This window comes from Daphnia magna, linkage group LG7 (genome assembly GCF_020631705.1).
Source record: "Daphnia magna isolate NIES linkage group LG7, ASM2063170v1.1, whole genome shotgun sequence".
Lineage (NCBI taxonomy): Eukaryota > Metazoa > Arthropoda > Branchiopoda > Diplostraca > Daphniidae > Daphnia > Daphnia magna.
This window is the reverse complement of record NC_059188.1, coordinates 2,564,555-2,580,725: the sequence shown is the minus strand read 5'-3', so window position 1 is coordinate 2,580,725 and position 16,171 is coordinate 2,564,555. Positions and strand designations below refer to the sequence as shown.

Sequence of the window (16,171 nt, the reverse complement as noted above, 5' to 3'; positions counted from 1 at the left end):
ATCATCAATTACAGGAAACGCATCTTCGTCTAGAACGTAGTTATATATAACCAAGCTGAAGTGGCAAGGTCAGTTATTTTGCAAATCATGCGTCCATCAATGCTATTAGGTCACTGTGCTGGAGGGCCATTATAAACAGGGCCATTACATTTTGTAATGGTCCTTGTCATTGTAAAGAGTGTGCAAATGATTTTCAATAATCTTGAAAACGGTGTTCGGGCTGGTTACGGGCTTGTGACGTAAACACAGTTTGGGTACGGCAGTACAAACTGCTGATGGCCTAGTATTGTGAAACCTGAAATTCCCAAATTCGTTCAAACAAAGGCAACAAAACTTGAAAATATTAAGTTTTTTTTTCGACTTTTTAGCGTAGAGAAATAAAACACGCAAGCGGATTTTTGCAACACAAAAGTACAAAGTAGTCACACACGTTGATTTTCAAACAGTTGTTCAAAGGAATTTCACAGTAAAGGCTTAATTGCTCTCAAAATCTGCAAATTCGTCGGGAATCTCGATATCGTTAGGGTTGACTCTAGTTGTATTCGCTCGTCCACCAAAAAGACCGGACGAACCTCGGAACGTGCTATTCACCGACTGTCCGACCAGTCCGATGGACGGCTGAATTCCTTGAGCAATTCGCTGCAAAAGAAAACAAAAACGTTTAGTTTGCAAACGTCGATGAATTATTCCAATTGAATCTCTTTGACTTTTTTTATACTCTTGTCACGTCACGCAAAGTTCCAGGCTCTGGCAGGACAGCTTGCGTGTTGTTGAAGAGCCGCGTGGCAGATTGTTGGACGCGTGTAAAAGCTCTCGTGACATTCAGTAAAGGCGGCAGAGCTGCAGATCCAACTGCCTTATTTTGGCCAAGAGAATGGTTAGATAAGATGGGAGTGTACAATGTGCACCGCATATAATAAAATGATAGCTACCACGGCCGTCTTTTGGGTGGCTTCGTTTCCGGATGTAATCAAGGCCGCAACACTCCGCAGGCCTGCAATAAAACGTGAAATTCAATACCACTTTACAGGACTAATAACAGGTATTACACGAAATACCAGTATTGACAACCCCTACCACCAAATCACCAACAGAGTCTAGGAATAATGTAGAATCTCTCTGTAGAGTTTGGCGCTTTACCTAAACAACGACCCAAATACAATGAAATTAAATCGGTCAAGCCGTGGCTGAACAGCAACAGGTTTTTCCTTTTTTACTTACCAGATGTGTGGAAGTGGGACTAGGCAACACAAAATTGGCTTGTAAAATGAAAAGCGAAAGAGCTATGATCACTGTTTGGCGAATCGTCATTTTGTTGTGTATCTTTCTATTCTTGTTTAGAAGAAAAAACTCGCGAGTTCTTTTGCAAACGCAGGTGGAATCGTGACTGTGGCCTTAAGTCGAACCTACCCGTACCTGTATACAGTATACGAACTAAAGAGAAAAATACCTCCTGCTGGGTTTTCTCTATTTTCCCGAGACATGGCACTGTTTATTTTTCTTGGCAGTCCAAATAACAGACTTTTATGGTCGAACAAAGAGAAAGTAAAAAACCACTCGTTTTCACTTGGCAAGTATTTGGGTTTTCATATGTGACTCAAACGGGTGGTGAATGAATAGCTAGAAAGAGAAGAATAAAGCCAGCAGATGAATGACGTTTCTTTTTCATGTGAATCTACGGAAGTGTGTGGGTAAAAATTATTGCCGGTGCAAGTCAACCTCGTTTCAGCGTGATGAAATCAACCCATCAAAATTCCATAATAAAACTCGTTTAATTAGTTTGAAGTACACCAACCGCAACAAGTTTTTTAGGTTTCAACGTGTATAAAAAAGATAAACAAGGTCATCTCTGTTAAGATAACATTGATTCAAAGGATTTTCACCGGCTATTTCAGCATTTTTTGTCCTTTTTGTTGATTGCGGTCTGTCCGCCATGACGTCAGAATTACCTTATTTCCGACGTAGCCTACTATTAGCAAACAAACTTTTCAAACTTTGGCGCAATTTTTTGCCGTCATTTAAAAAAGATAGTGGCGAAGCGGATCCAAACCGAACCCCGGAAACCAAACATCCCATCAAAAGCAAGATCAAAAGTGCTATTTAATGCGCTGAGCGTGTGTACGCTATACGGCCATAGCCAGTTGTTAACATTGTTGTTACCCTAGTAGCTAAAGTAGCTGTCTCCATAGCTGCATGCATACCAGCGATAATAAGTAAACTGGGTCGATAAAACAAAACAGTTTACGATTAGTAGGCTACCTTGTAGTGACAACTCACTTTACTCTCATACAGAACAACACATACATAACAGGAAAAAAAAATAAATAATAATAATAAAAAAAAAAGATAAAAAAAAAAACACGCGAAGAAAAAGATCTGGTTTTACAAGTTTTAAATCATCTTGTCGCTTTATGCCTTTCAATGGCCATAAAGCATTGTATTCGCAAAACTATTTCAATAATTTTAAGTGGTATGAAAACCAAAAGCCACCGTACAAGTTCAATAAATTATCATCTAAAAAAAAGGCATTTTAAATTTTTAAGAAAATCCTTTTCTTTCCATGATTTAAAAAATAATTCAATTAAAACGCAATTATATCGAAGTCAGGGTATTTTTTAGCGAAAAAGGGTGGTAAACTGCCGAGCGGTACAGTCCTTGCACTGAGCTGGCCTTCTGAAGGCACGACGATCAAATCGAGCGAATCAGAAACGATGCCCAACCGTCTCAGCTCATCGTAGATAAATTCCCCGTCAGTGCTGCCAAGATCGCAGATTGGCATTTGGCCGGCTGCTTTGACGCGCCGGTTGCAAAAGTGGTCGATCCGAAGACCGTCGATCATCTGTGGCATCTTCCCGTCGAGGAAAGGAAACAAAGCTACGTGAAAGCCGTTAATAATAACGTTAAAGTCGGCAGAAAGTTTTGATTTGAGAGGTTTGACAGAGCCACGTGGGAGCTTCTTTTCCTTTTTATCCTGGTAGACAGCGACAATCCATCGTGTCGGCAATGGATAGAGAGTAGACATGACTTGTGCCACTTGTTCAGCAGCTTGTTCTGTTGTCGATCCTTCACGTACTTCGCTCAGCTGGCGCTGGAAACATTCTTCACCGACTTGCACGCTTCGCGCTAGAACTCTGACGTTACGCTGCTCGAACGCGGCTCTTCTTCGAGCCACCTCCCTAAACCGTGTCAAAATTTCAGTCATTGGTAGGAACATTTCTAATGGGTGTACGAATCGAGAAACGATAGAATTGACTTACAGTTCGGACATTTTTCCTAACGTCGCGAAATGATTGAAAGCCATCGAGCCGCTTTCGATAAGATCATTATATCGCTTCACTTTTTCTAAGACGTCCATGACGTCACACTAAAAGCAAGCATGCATTACAGCAATCAATCGTTACTTCAAATGGATAAATTCATTTACTTTAAGACCGTCTTGAATGTTCTCCATCAAATCAGCGCCAGCAACCTGTCGACCAAGTAAGCCTTCCATGAGCAGAATAATGTTGCCATCTATGAGTCGCGCCCTTTCAAGCCACAAAAATTCCTGGAACTGTGAGGCTTCTGCTGTTCCTTGACTTCCTGCACCAGACTTCATAAGACCCATGTCGTATAAGGCTCGTGATATAGAGTCTTCTGCTTTCTTGTATTGCCCTTCGTAGTTAGGGCGGATGAGATCTTCCAACTTTCGCACGCCGTCTAAAATATTTAGTGCAGTCATCGGTTGTGGTAGGATCCTTCGGTCGATGGCTTCCAAGACATTAAAGACTCTAGACAGGATGGAGATTGCAGACAAAAGGTTGCCTCCGACATCGAATGGAGGGGCTACACTAGATGCCTCAGTCTCATTCGTTACATCAGCTGCATTTATACCAGCGGGAGCTTCCGAATCCTGTTTAATCAAGCTGCGCTCGTCTACAAACAGATGTTTGTTTAGATATTGGCTGACGACAACATTTCCCCTTTGACTGGCGAAGAACAGGAGCACGAGGATCGATGAGGTCGTTAAAAAGGGTTTCGGCATAATTTGAATTTCAAGTAGACTATTAAGGCGGATTCCTGCTGAGGGAATGACAATGTCTTTCGTGATATGCAAATTTGTTGTATCCTAGATTGTGAACGAGACGAAGAGATTTAGTTGTTCATCTATAATTACCTGTATGCAGTCTGATTTTAAAGGGAGATGCTAGGAAAATGATGAAATTTAACTTTGGGATTCGATGATGAACTTGTGGAATAAACAACTGAGGACGTCGTATGTCAAGTGCAGCTCAACCCGAACTAAGGAAAAAACGCCTCAAATGACATGCTACGCGTTGATCGTTCGGTTCGTTTCTTCTTTCTTCTAGTTGACCCAGTCAATAACCTTAGGTGACCCAACATTTCCTTCTCTCTCTCGTCTATGAGTTTATAGGTGTGGATGACTTCTCCTTGTGGAATGACAGACATGGAGTTCAATGACTTTGGTGTTGAGAAAGGTCATGCAGGAGAAGAAACATTGGCTCGATGGCATTGAAGAGTTGTAAAAGTAGGTAGAGAAAGGTGGGGACAATAGTAGTATAGTAAAGATAGCGAATCAGAGGCCATATTTTGGTTAAGCACAGTTCACAATTTCTGAAAAGTGCTGAACTTTGTTCAGAGAAAAACATTTTATTTAGGGAACAAAGGCCCCGAAAATCCAATGAGGCAAAACCACTGTTAAGACCAACTTAACTCTTTACTTTGTCTGTCGTCTCTTTATTTTTCCCTTTCCAATTTTTATTTTCGTATTCTTGTATTTGTACTCTTTTATTCTTATGGCCTGGACTAGAAAACAGCAGCCACTATCGTGAAAACTCGAAATTTCGGTGCAATATCTTTTTTGCAATTCCCTTTATGACATATGGATTTGCTTACGATGCATATGGTGTTTTCAAGTGGCCAGACGAGTCCAACCTCTTTTCTCGATCATTCATCCTATACGTTATTCAATGACCCAGTTGCTACATTTTGTCCGACCTGTCCTTCAAGCACCGATGCATCGAAAGCAAACGGATCGTTAAACAAGTAATCAATTCAATCGGGTGTTTCGTGCAAATTGCGTCTCGTGCCAACATGCCAAAGTAGGATAAAGGCTTTGGTACCAATTATCTCGAACATACAAGTGCAACTGGGTGTGGAGAAATTGCTACGTCTAAGGTGAACGCAAGTCTAAAAATATGCACCGTAAGAATAAGAAAACCTGTACGGAAATCAGAAAGTGAAGTTCTTCTTTGCTGAATTGCAAACAATTGGCTCAAGGATCACCTCTAGTTAATAATGGCATCCTAGAATTGAATGATGTCAAAGCGATGGCCCATCGTGTAACTACAGAAAAAGTCGGTTCGTCTAGAACAGTCATCAGTCGTGGATGAAATAAAGATAATAAAGATACTTTCAACCACGACTGTAAAACCAGGCTGAAGCGTCAAGGTCAGTTATTCTGCGAATTACGCATCCGTCAATGCCGAACACCCTGGAGGGCCATTACAAACATTTTTATGCAGGGAAATTCTGGTCCTTGTCATTGTAAAGAGTGTGCAAATAATTTTCAACAATCTTGAAAATGGTTTTCTGGCTGTTTACGGGCTTATGAATAGACACAGGCGGACGCTGCTGATGAAAAATGCTGGCAGTTTGGGTACGACAGCATAAATCGCCGAAGGCTTGCATTGTGAAACCTGAAATTCCCAAATTCGTCCACGAGTCATGGTTGAACGTGGTTGAAAAAAAAAAAAAAAATGCGTAAACAAAGGCAACAATACTTAGAGTATTCCGTATTTTCGACTTTTTAGCACAGAAAAAAACGAACAAACACGCCAGCGGATTTTTGCAACACACAAGTACAATGTAGTCATCATGCACGGTGACTCTAAAACAGTTGTTTAAAGGCATTACAGTAAAGACTTAGTTGTTCTCGAAATCTGCAAATTCGTCGGGAATCTCGATATCGTTAGGGTTGACTCTAGTTGTATTCGCTCGTCCACCAAAAAGACCGGACGAACCTCGGAACGTGCTATTCACCGACTGTCCGACCAGTCCGATGGCCGGCTGAATTCCTTGGGCAATTCGCTGCAAAAGAAAACAAAAACGTTTAGTTCACAAACGTCGATGACTGATTTGAATTGAATCTCTTTGATTTTTTAAAATACTCTTGTCACGTCACGCAATGTTCCAGGCTCCGGCAGGACAGCTTGCGTGTTGTTGAAGAGCCGCGTGGAAGATTGTTGGACGCGTGTAAAAGCTCTCGTGACATTCAGTAAAGGCGGCAGAGCGGCAGATCCAACTGCCTTATTTTGGCCAAGAGAATGGTTATATAAGATGGGAGTGTACAAAGTGCACCGCATATAATAAAATGATAGCTACCACGGCCATCTTTTGAGTGGCTTCGTTTCCGGATGTAATCAAGGCCGCAACACTCCGCAGGCCTGCAATAAAACGTGAAATTCAATACCACGTTACACGTCTAATAAAATTTTTTGAATAAGAAATACCGGTGTTGATAACCCCAATCACCAAGTCACCAATAGAGTCTAAGAATAATGTAGAATCTCTCTGTAGAGTTTGGCGCTTCACCTAAACAACGACCCAAATACAATGAAATTAAATCGGTCAAGCCGTGGCTGAACAGCAACAGGTTTTCCTTTTTTACTTACCAGATGTGTGGAAGTGGGACTAGGCAACACAAAATTGGCTTGTAAAATGAAAAGCGAAAGAGCTATGATCACTGTTTGGTGAATCGTCATTTTGTTGTGTATCTTTCTATTCTTGTTTAGAAGAAAAAACTCGCGAGTTCTATCGCAAACGCAGGTGGAATCGTGACTGTGGCCTTAAGTCGAACCTACTCGTACCTGTATACAGTACGAACTACAGAGAAAAATGCCTCCAGCTGGGTTTTCTCCATTTCCCCGAGACATGGCACTGTTTTTTTTTCTTGGCAGTCCAAATAACATACTTTTATGGTCGAACAAAGAGAAAGTATCGGTGTGATGTAAAAAAAACCACTCGTTTTCGCTTGACAAGTATTTGAGTTTTCATATGTGACTCAAACGGGTGGTGGACGAATAGGTTGAAAGAGAAGAATATAGTTAGTAGATGAATGACGTTTCCTTTTGATGTGAATCTACGGAAGTGTGGGTAAAAATTTTTGCCAGTGCAAGTCAACTTCGTTTCAAGTGATGAAATCAAACCATCAAAAGGCCACAATAAAACTTGTTTAATTAGTTTGAAGAACACCGACCGTAACAAGTTTTTTGGTTTCAACGTAGATGGAAAAGATAAACAAGGTCATCAATGTTAACACAACATTGACTCAAAGGATTTTCTCCGACTATTTCAGCATTTTCTTCGCTATGTTTGTTGATTGCGATCCACCCATGACGTCAAACTGCCTTATTTCCGACATATTACTAAGCAAAGTTTAGATTTTAATACAATATGCATGAAACTTGAAATCCACAGGACTTACAATCGATTGCGATCCACTCGATAAAATCTTTCCATCCTTTTATCGCGAGACATTCGTTCCAAAAATTTCTCATCATGCGTAATAACAATGAGTTGGAATTTTCGCTTCTGGCGTGTGATTGCGTTCGACAGCCTTGGTAAAAAAATAAAATAAAAAATAAACGAGTCGTAGTGTTACGAAAATAATACAATTGTCACTATTAATGTCTTACTCCAAAATGGTATCGCTTAAACTGGCAATGTTATCTTCATCCAAATTTGTGGTAGGCTCATCCAAAGCTAAGACACCGCATTTGGAACTAAATGCCTCTGCCAGTGCCATGCGAATGATCAGCGAGGCCAAAACCTAAGCAAACACGCAAAAGATGTTGTAATATCCGGCATGATTGCAGAAAAAAAAAAAAAAGAAAAGAAAGAAAGATCTACCTTTTGTCCGGCACTGCATCTTCCCCTCATGTCCATTTCGACCCCATTTTTTACCATGACAACTCGGTAATTATATTGGCGACGCGTATTGCCACCTTCAGAAAAAAACGACAGTGTAAAACTGAGTTGAATAATAATGACATAAACGTGACATACTCGTTCCTGCCGACTCTTCTGCACGGATTTCGACGTAATCGATATCCTTGCCCTTGTAAGTAGAATGCCACATTTCACGAACCATTCTATTAATGACGCTCATCCTCTCCTTATGAAATTTCATGAGGGCAGACTCGAGCGCATTATAAAAGTTCCCTAGATCCTCACTGATGGCCTGGTGCACTTCATAATCTTTGACCTGGTCCAAATACCGCTCCTCCGCCGTAGCAAACTCTTCTCGTTGCAATTTCACTTCAAGCTCACGGATGCTTTTCTGAATTTCTTGAAATGTTCCACCTAGTTCGCCTAACTAAAAAGGATCAAACGCGTTTACAGAATAAAGCGAGAAGGTAGGAGAAAAAAATAGACTTACTTTGATCTTGCAACTTTCTAGTTGCCCTTCAAGTCTTTGAATTTCTTTGATCAGTTGTGGTAATTTGAAAGTCTCTAATTTAGAATTGAAATCTTCAAGTTCTTGCTTAACAACCTCCCTATCGGTGGTATTGACAATTAACTTGAGATTGTTTCGCAAGTTTCTCTCTTCATTTTCGCAGTTACTTAGAGCCAATTCTAATTTCTTGATTTTTTCTTGAATTTCTTTTTTTCGTTGTTCAAGCGCCAATTTTTCCGTTTTCAACCGGTCCACCTCTTGCTGGCTGTGTCTCAGTTGAGCAACTTTGCCGTCAGCACCCCACTTTTCGATTTCTTTGTCCAAACTGGCTAAACCACGAAGCTGATTTAACAATTCTTCAATCTGTGAAAAATCAAGTATAGTCAAATCGACTTTGATGAACAATCTAATAATATTTCCACCTTGCTCCTTGCTTGTTCTGTTAGCGCACTTCGTCTTTTCTGAGCGTCAGAATGCGCAGCTTGGGCCGCCAATTGTTTCGCCACCATTGGCTCTAATTTTTGTTTCCATTCTTCGATATCGAAAAGAGCCTGCTCGATATCTGTCTCTAAAGTACCTTTGCGCTCCAGCAAATTGCCTCTTTGTTGCAAATTATTGTTCAAGCTGAAGTTTGCGCTCCATGAGGCCATTCACATTTTTCTGCAGCTGCGTTAATTTGCTTTGATGCTCGTTGTAACGTTCGTTCATCGATTCGATACTTTGCGTTGTTGATCGGTATGTCGCTTCGGCCTTTTCTACCTGTTCCTGGACTTCTTCGACGGTCAAATCACCTTCACTGCCAGAAAGACCAAGTTGAGCCTGGATACTGTCAACTTGAGACTGCAACTTCTTAATGTCATTCTACGATAAAAAGGGGTACACAAAAAGAAAGCCATTTATACTACGCCTCCAGCGTGCAAGTGAAGATATTTGAAAAACAAACTTTCAGTGCGTCAAGCTGGATAATATCAGGATGAGCTTTTTTCCCAATATCTTCTTCATTTTTTAGGAATTCAATAGACTCTTCCAAATCTCTCAATTCGGCTTGAATTGTGTTGGAGCGACTTTCGAGATCTTGCAATCCAGTTTGAAGCCGAGGGATTTCTACTTCCGTTAGTTTGGCAACAGATTGGGCAACCGGACGTAACTGTAATAGCTGCCCATGTTTATTTTTTTTCTCGACAATTTTGCGATCTAAATCCGCTTTCTTTGAAAATATTTCAGTATTTTATTTTATTCTATTGATCGTCTCTTGTAATAAGTACCTTAGCAGGCATAGCTTCCACTCGGTTTTTCATTTCGTCTTTCAGCATTTGAGCTTCATCTGAATCGTCAAATTCACGATGGCAAAGAGGACAATCTGAGTGAGCCCGTTGCTTTTCCATTTTATCAATAAAGTGATGGTACATCTTTTCAGAGCCGTGAACTAATCCACGCTGGTCGTCAAGGTCTTGGATTTCTAGAGCTAATCGAGAAATATCACTTTCCAGCTCGGCAGCGCCAGAACTCCCGGCGTCCTTTAGTTTTTGTTGGTAGGCTACGAAAAAGGAAAGGAAATACAAAAAAAAAAAAAAAAGAATAAATTATCCATATACAACTATATGCATCGCGGTTTATAATAACGTGCATACCGGCCAACTCATTTTGTTTGGCTTCCAACTGATTGCGAAAATTTTTCAAGTTGGCTTGGCAGGTTGCCCCTTCTTGACCCAGTTTAGTCAAACTCTGCTGTTTTTTTGAAAGTGAAGTAGTTATGGAATTCAGACGACCATTATAGTACGAAAGGAGATTGTCCTTATTTCCATTATCGCCAACGAGAATCTTGATGGCGTCTTCTACCGTCTCTCGAGACTACAAGTACAAAGGAAAGTTCAAATTCAAGGTGATCTTCAAAATATTATTATTGTCTGGCGTACCATCAGTCGACGCTCCTGAGTCTTTTTACCAGACAGATCTTTTTGATGCATATCCAGTTTAACACGAATATCTCTTTGGCTCATGACTTTTTTCAGCTGCGACCGTAAATGGTCTAGTTCAGCTTCTTGTATCATTTTTTCGGATCTATATTCCAACAGTAAACATTATTAATTTCAATACTTAACTTTCTCTTGTAGGTTAGCAAACTTGGCTCTGTCAATGTCACGAATCAGTTCGGCTTCGTTTAACTCTCTTTTTGCACGGTCAACTAAAGCCTGTGCATCCACTTGTTGACGTTCCAGTAGATTCACTTGACGACTATTCTCTTCCATGGCACCCAATTTTGCTTCTATCTCAGACACTTCTCTGCAACATATGTACGTACGGTTTGCAAATGATTAGCTCGTTTACCCAACGTATGGCAACTTGCCATGTCCTGCTATTTTTTACGCTTTTACCTTTGAAAAGAACTTAGTGAACTTTCTTTCGTTTTAATATCTTGTTCAAGACGAACGCATCCTTCCCGCAATTTGTTTAGAGAATTGAGAAGGTTCCTTTCTTCAACGTCCAACTCCTGTTTCAAGACGGATTCTTTTTGCTTTTCTTGCTCAACAGTTTGCTTCAGAAGACTTTTATAACGAGAAACTTGAACGGTGTCTATATAATGTACATCCTAAAGTAATGATCAACAGTATTTAAAAACCTCAAAAATATTCATACTAAGCGGTTCATTCGACGGGAATGGAGCACTGTCTTTGTCCCATTTGTAACGATGAGCCAAGTTAATGAGAAGAGTGTCACGTTGCTTAATACGACTGTTATGCTGCTCTTCTTCGGATTGCAGCTTGCCCAATTGCACTAGCTGCTCTTGTTGCGCTGCAGCATTTGCTTTTCCTTCTTGATCCACCTGCTGCAGCTCTCTATGAAGAATATTGAGTTCTTTTTCGCGATCACCCTACACAAGAATACAGCTAGATTTATAATAGAATTAATTCCGTAGACATTTTCGAATCCCAGACCTTGGTCATCTGGAAACGTCGAATTTCGAGTTCCAATTCTTCAACACTGGCTGCAATAACTCGCGTAATATCGGATTCCAAGTCATGCCGATTACGTTCCAACTCTTCCATACGAGTTTTCTTTTTCTGAATTTCCCCCTTCATCCTTTCAGCTTCCTTATACTGGTCCTTCAACTGCTTCAACTTGGCTTCAAGCTCAGCTTTGTTCTGCTGTAATTGTTGCATCTCAGCTTCTAAGTTTGCTTTGCGCTCAGTTTGGCGGCGTTGATCATTCTGAAATTCTTCTGCTTGGTCTTTTTGCATTTTATAACGATCAACCATTTTTTCAATATCCTTCATTTCTATGGAAGAAACCAACGTGTTATCAATTTGAAAATGCATGAATTACCATTATTCTTTTATCATTACTAGCTTTGACTTCAATTATCTGTTTCCTTATTTCATCCTGGCATTTGACATACCTGCACAAATAAGGATTTTAAATGCTGTGGGTGACTATATAATAACAGTACATCAAACAAATATAACTTAAATGACATGAACTCTCGGTTAGTATATCCAGGAAGTAAAACTGCTTCATACATTTTCATAAATAAATCTCTCTAACTACATCTACCTTGTGGTGTTGAATATATCATCAAATTTGTCCTTTACTTTTTTTGCTTCATCCAATGGCCTGAAATATGAAAAAAAAAAATTTTTATTTGCCTTGAAATCAAACATATCCACACAAACAATTACTGACACACCAATTTGAGTCTTCTTGATGGCAAAACAACACATTGTTTAACAGTGCTTTAGAAACACCTAATGTGTTGCAGACAAAAGTGTTCAAGTCATTGTTTTTATTCTTGTGGCTCTTGAGCTGTAAGTGAAAAATTATTAATGCATGATTACTTTATGCACAAATTAAATGCAGAATTTTACAAACCGTTCCATCAGACTGGACTTTAGAGATAGTTCCATCTATTGTTTTGAAGTCCAATTTGGATTTCAGTATTCTTGCTTCCATTGAACGTGTGACAATGAATTTGTTGTTGTGCTCATCAAAAAACTGCAACTTCACACACCCTATGGACTAGTTTGCAATGAAAAATTTACAATTTGTTGTCAAAAAGTAGGTTTGCAAATTTTCTGGTGTTCAACACAGACCATTTTCTTTGTTGATAGTTTAGGATCATGAATAAATGATTGTCCCCTATTAGTTCCAGCTGGCATTTCTCCTGTTGTAGCATACTTGAGAGACTCAATTATTGTCTAGGAAATGAATTAAATTATCAAACATACTGTGAAAAAAAAAATTTTTAGAGACATTTTAAACTCACTGTCTTGCCACTGCCATTTTTCCCTAGAATTAATGTTACAGGTGGCTCAAATCTGATGACCTCAGCATTTTCCGAAGAAAAATTCCGAATACCCTGAATGGAAAGCTGATCGATTCTTGACATCTTCCCTAAATTTTTTTCCTCACGATATCGTACAAAAATATTTCTCAACTTCTCGCCTACGGTTTCAATAATGCCGATTTCATTCGATGTTGGAAAAGGACCGATAACTCTATAGTCTTAGTTGTGCTTTATCACAATCATTGAACGAGTTTTTGGAATAACTTCATCCCTTTTCGTCAAGATAACGTGTTAAGTTAGTTGGAGTATTTTTACAAGTCGTCACAAGTTGTCAACATGCACCATCTCGCGCCAAAGTAACTCAAAGTCTCAAAATATTGCAGAGCAGACGATGTAAGCTCGGGTAACACTGTTGCCCCTACTTGTTATGAATTGAAGGAGGGTTGCTGTTCCTGTTTCCTGGTTTCACTAATTAGCTGTACGCAACTGGTATGATCTGACAATAATGGTAGTATTTGCAGTAGCTTTACATCGAATCAAGGACAAAATTAATATCTCAGTACTTTTTGTTTCATTAATTAAAATTCTTGAAAAAGATCAGAAACTTATTAGACAATCTTCAAACTGAAAGCAATAGTACGACTCCGTGGCGCAACGGTAGCGCGTCTGACTCCAGATCAGAAGGTTGCGTGTTCAAATCACGTCGGGGTCAATTAATAGTTTTAAATTTTTTTGAGATTTATGTTTCAGAAAAAACATATTTAAGTAAATAAATAAATATAGAAAAAACAGGTCTTTGATTTATATGTGGAATGCTAAATTGCCATGTTTCTACATCCACGTTTTCTTTATATCCATACCGGTCCATACTCAAAAGCATGTGCGAATTCGAAAATGACTCAATATATGTAAGAGAAGATAGCCTGCTAATGCGAATAGTCTGTCTGATCATATTATTTATTTTATTAAAGATTTTATTAATATCTGTATTCTCCGGTGTATCTTGGTTTCTGAAAAAAAACGGCTGTTAAGTCTTGTAGTAGGCACTGTAAGTTACTTGGTGAAATGACAGTATAAGTAAAATGACAAAGACGGACATGATGCAAGGAAAAGTTTTACTAGGTTAAAAAAATTTATGTGCTCTAGATATCGATTGAAATTATGTTGTTTTGCGAAATAAACTAACATTATAGGCTACGATATACGAACATATACGTACAAGGTTGGTAAAATCGCTAGGCTATTTTCAAAAATAGGGACATTTTTAAACCGAACAACTATGGATGAATCCATCAGGGCAAATCTTAGCGATGCAAAAACATATAACCGGCCGAACGAAAATTTAAACGAGCGGGAAAAAGACAAAATGGCGTAACGATCACGTGACATTCACACACGTTATAAACAGAATGGCGAACCCATTATAGTAATTCGATTATAAAAATCCTTAGAAATCGGCAAGATTTCAAAAAATCTGACATTTGATGTGTTTGTAATATATAGGCTAATACCACTGCTACAAACCCACGAAGTTTCTTATATATTTTCAGGGTTAAATTACAATAGTCTACTGCGTTGTTGTTTTTTTTGGTCATCGGACGTTGGTGTCATCCTGCAATGTTTTATCATAGAGCAGAATTTTTGTTTACTCAAAGTTTTCTTTGAATTCTTCGTAAATGCTTTTCTCGTTTCAATGCCATGTTTAGACCTTGAATAGGTTATCGGCGAAGAAAATTTCTTGGAAATTGATCTTTGTCTAGTAGTCTACTATATGCCTAGGCTATTACTAATGTAGTCAAATGAATGTTTCTCTGAAATAGATTTTGCTCCCTTAAGACTAAACTTTTCTGTGCGCTGTTTTTATGATAGCCTTTTTGTAAAAGACGGTAGCCTAATGTTAGGAAAATTAAGGTCAATTCTCACGAAACAAAAAGCGGTTTTGCCATACGACTCATTTCGCCCAGCCAACTATTCATCACCTTCTGCAGCCTCCTTTATTGCTCCTCGCTAGTTTCCTATAAATGATAGTCCACGAAAGACTGCTTTAGTATTTTAATGTAAGCGCTCTTACGATTTACGACGTTTCCTTAAAGGACGCAACGTTTCGAATATCTGTTTGTTTGGCGATAATTCCTCCTACTTCACAAACTAGTAGGTCTAGTTCAATTGCGTAGACATGCCGGGGAGCAGCTTACGTGACAAAAGATCGACTATGTTTTCGATCTTTGCTTCTTCGGCGTCTGAAATAAGCACCCAAACGAGCGAAATACGGCAACTTAGAGATGGCTTGTTCTGCATTCCGTGGAACGACCGAACATCTACGGGAAGACGCGCAATAACAGATCTAGGGAGTTTGAAAGAGAAAATTCTATCGTGTGTACTCAATTACTACGATGATCTGGATGGAACTGGGGTAACTCTAGAAATGAGAATCCAACTAACGGAGGCGACCAAGCCACAAGAGATGCTCGTCTACGCCTACAAAAGACGGTATCCAGCAGAAAATGACATTCGGCGACTGTTGGACAGCTTGTTGGGAGAAACGTGTTACATTGTGCGCGTGTGGCGGTTGCACTTCCGAGTTGTGTTGTGAAGATTGCGGTGAACCTAGGCAAACATTTGGCTTTGAAGTTTTGATTGATTTGACCCCTAATAATGGGTCCACTTCTGTAAAAGAAGGAAAGCTTCATGTCCTGCAACACCTGTCCAACTTGTGGAAGGACAAAACTCTATCAGACGTTACTTTCCACTGCGGTGAAGGGAAGTCTATCAAAGCTCACACCTTGATTGTGTCTTCCGCAAGTCCCACATTGGCCGCCATGTGTCAAAATGGCTTCGAAAAGGGCACGGACCGAATCATTCCAATCAAACTGACTAAGGCACACATTTTTGAAAATCTCCTTCGCTACATCTACACCGGAGAAGTGGTCGCTGAAGAAGACGCAGATCTGGAAGAATTGCTAATCGCTGCTAAAGAGTACGCCGTCGAGTCTTTGAAACAAGAATGTGCAGCCCGTTTGTCAAGGTATTTAACGGTGGCAAATGCTACACGTTACCTCATTACGGCTCACAAGAATAATTCACCAAAGCTACACGAGGCGGCGCTAGATTTTATGTCGAAGAACGCCAGAGCCGTTTCTTCACGCCCGGATTGGCTGGACATGATGAAGACATATCCAGAATTACGTTATCAGACCACGCAGCTTATGCTGGGCCTGTGAATAAGTCTACGTCGATTCTGATCATATGCTATGAAACCTCACGATCAAGGACCTGATATTCCAGCTTACATTTGGAAACCCGTGTTACACACCATCGGCAAAAGTCGCGAAATTCTCTTTGATTCCACACTATAAAGCCTATACAACTGGGACAATGATATAATTAAATGTTTTTGCATTACTTGTCTAGCCCAAACAACAATGTGACTT

General features: G+C 39.7%; 4 protein-coding genes and 1 non-coding gene across 6 annotated transcripts; 2 read left to right on the top strand and 3 right to left on the bottom strand.

The window, feature by feature from the left end:
• Nucleotides 1-334: 334 nt before the first annotated feature.
• LOC116927461 lies at nt 335-1,423 on the bottom strand. The gene is made up of 5 exons (XM_032934497.2): nt 1,222-1,423; nt 1,059-1,140; nt 933-994; nt 719-856; nt 335-639 (listed from the first exon to the last, which is right to left on the bottom strand). Exons 1-5 carry the CDS (start codon nt 1,309-1,311, stop codon nt 475-477), a joined length of 537 nt encoding a protein of 178 aa, XP_032790388.2. The 5' UTR covers nt 1,312-1,423; the 3' UTR covers nt 335-474.
• A 944-nt stretch (nt 1,424-2,367) lies between these two features.
• LOC116927458 lies at nt 2,368-4,497 on the bottom strand. Of its 2 annotated transcripts, XM_032934494.2 has the most exons (4): nt 4,157-4,497; nt 3,425-4,059; nt 3,258-3,364; nt 2,368-3,176 (listed from the first exon to the last, which is right to left on the bottom strand). In XM_032934494.2, exons 2-4 carry the CDS (start codon nt 4,022-4,024, stop codon nt 2,582-2,584), a joined length of 1,302 nt encoding a protein of 433 aa, XP_032790385.2. In that variant the 5' UTR covers nt 4,025-4,059; nt 4,157-4,497; the 3' UTR covers nt 2,368-2,581. The 2 variants fall into 2 exon arrangements, with proteins under 2 accessions (XP_032790385.2, XP_032790384.2); XM_032934493.2 differs by having other exon boundaries at nt 3,425-4,497.
• A 1,281-nt stretch (nt 4,498-5,778) lies between these two features.
• On the bottom strand, nt 5,779-13,120 carry LOC116927456 (DNA repair protein RAD50). Its single transcript, XM_032934490.2, is given in 26 exon segments — nt 5,779-6,090; nt 6,171-6,308; nt 6,385-6,446; nt 6,513-6,594; nt 6,675-7,427; nt 7,487-7,618; nt 7,698-7,831; nt 7,912-8,006; nt 8,068-8,377; nt 8,441-8,821; nt 8,881-9,081; nt 9,083-9,319; nt 9,402-9,665; nt 9,724-9,995; nt 10,090-10,309; nt 10,375-10,519; nt 10,583-10,741; nt 10,834-11,032; nt 11,096-11,330; nt 11,395-11,735; nt 11,803-11,855; nt 12,011-12,070; nt 12,144-12,259; nt 12,326-12,472; nt 12,547-12,651; nt 12,720-13,120. Coding segments are annotated over 22 exon segments (4,008 nt in total). The 5' UTR covers nt 12,843-13,120; the 3' UTR covers nt 5,779-6,090; nt 6,171-6,308; nt 6,385-6,446; nt 6,513-6,594; nt 6,675-7,348.
• Nucleotides 13,121-13,380: 260 nt separating this feature from the next.
• On the top strand, nt 13,381-13,452 carry Trnaw-cca. The gene has a single exon. It is a non-coding gene; the product is annotated as a tRNA-Trp (tRNA).
• A 1,792-nt stretch (nt 13,453-15,244) lies between these two features.
• Nucleotides 15,245-15,961, top strand: LOC116927459 (TD and POZ domain-containing protein 3). Its single transcript, XM_032934495.2, has one exon. It carries the CDS (start codon nt 15,245-15,247, stop codon nt 15,959-15,961), a length of 717 nt encoding a protein of 238 aa, XP_032790386.2.
• Nucleotides 15,962-16,171: the final 210 nt, after the last annotated feature.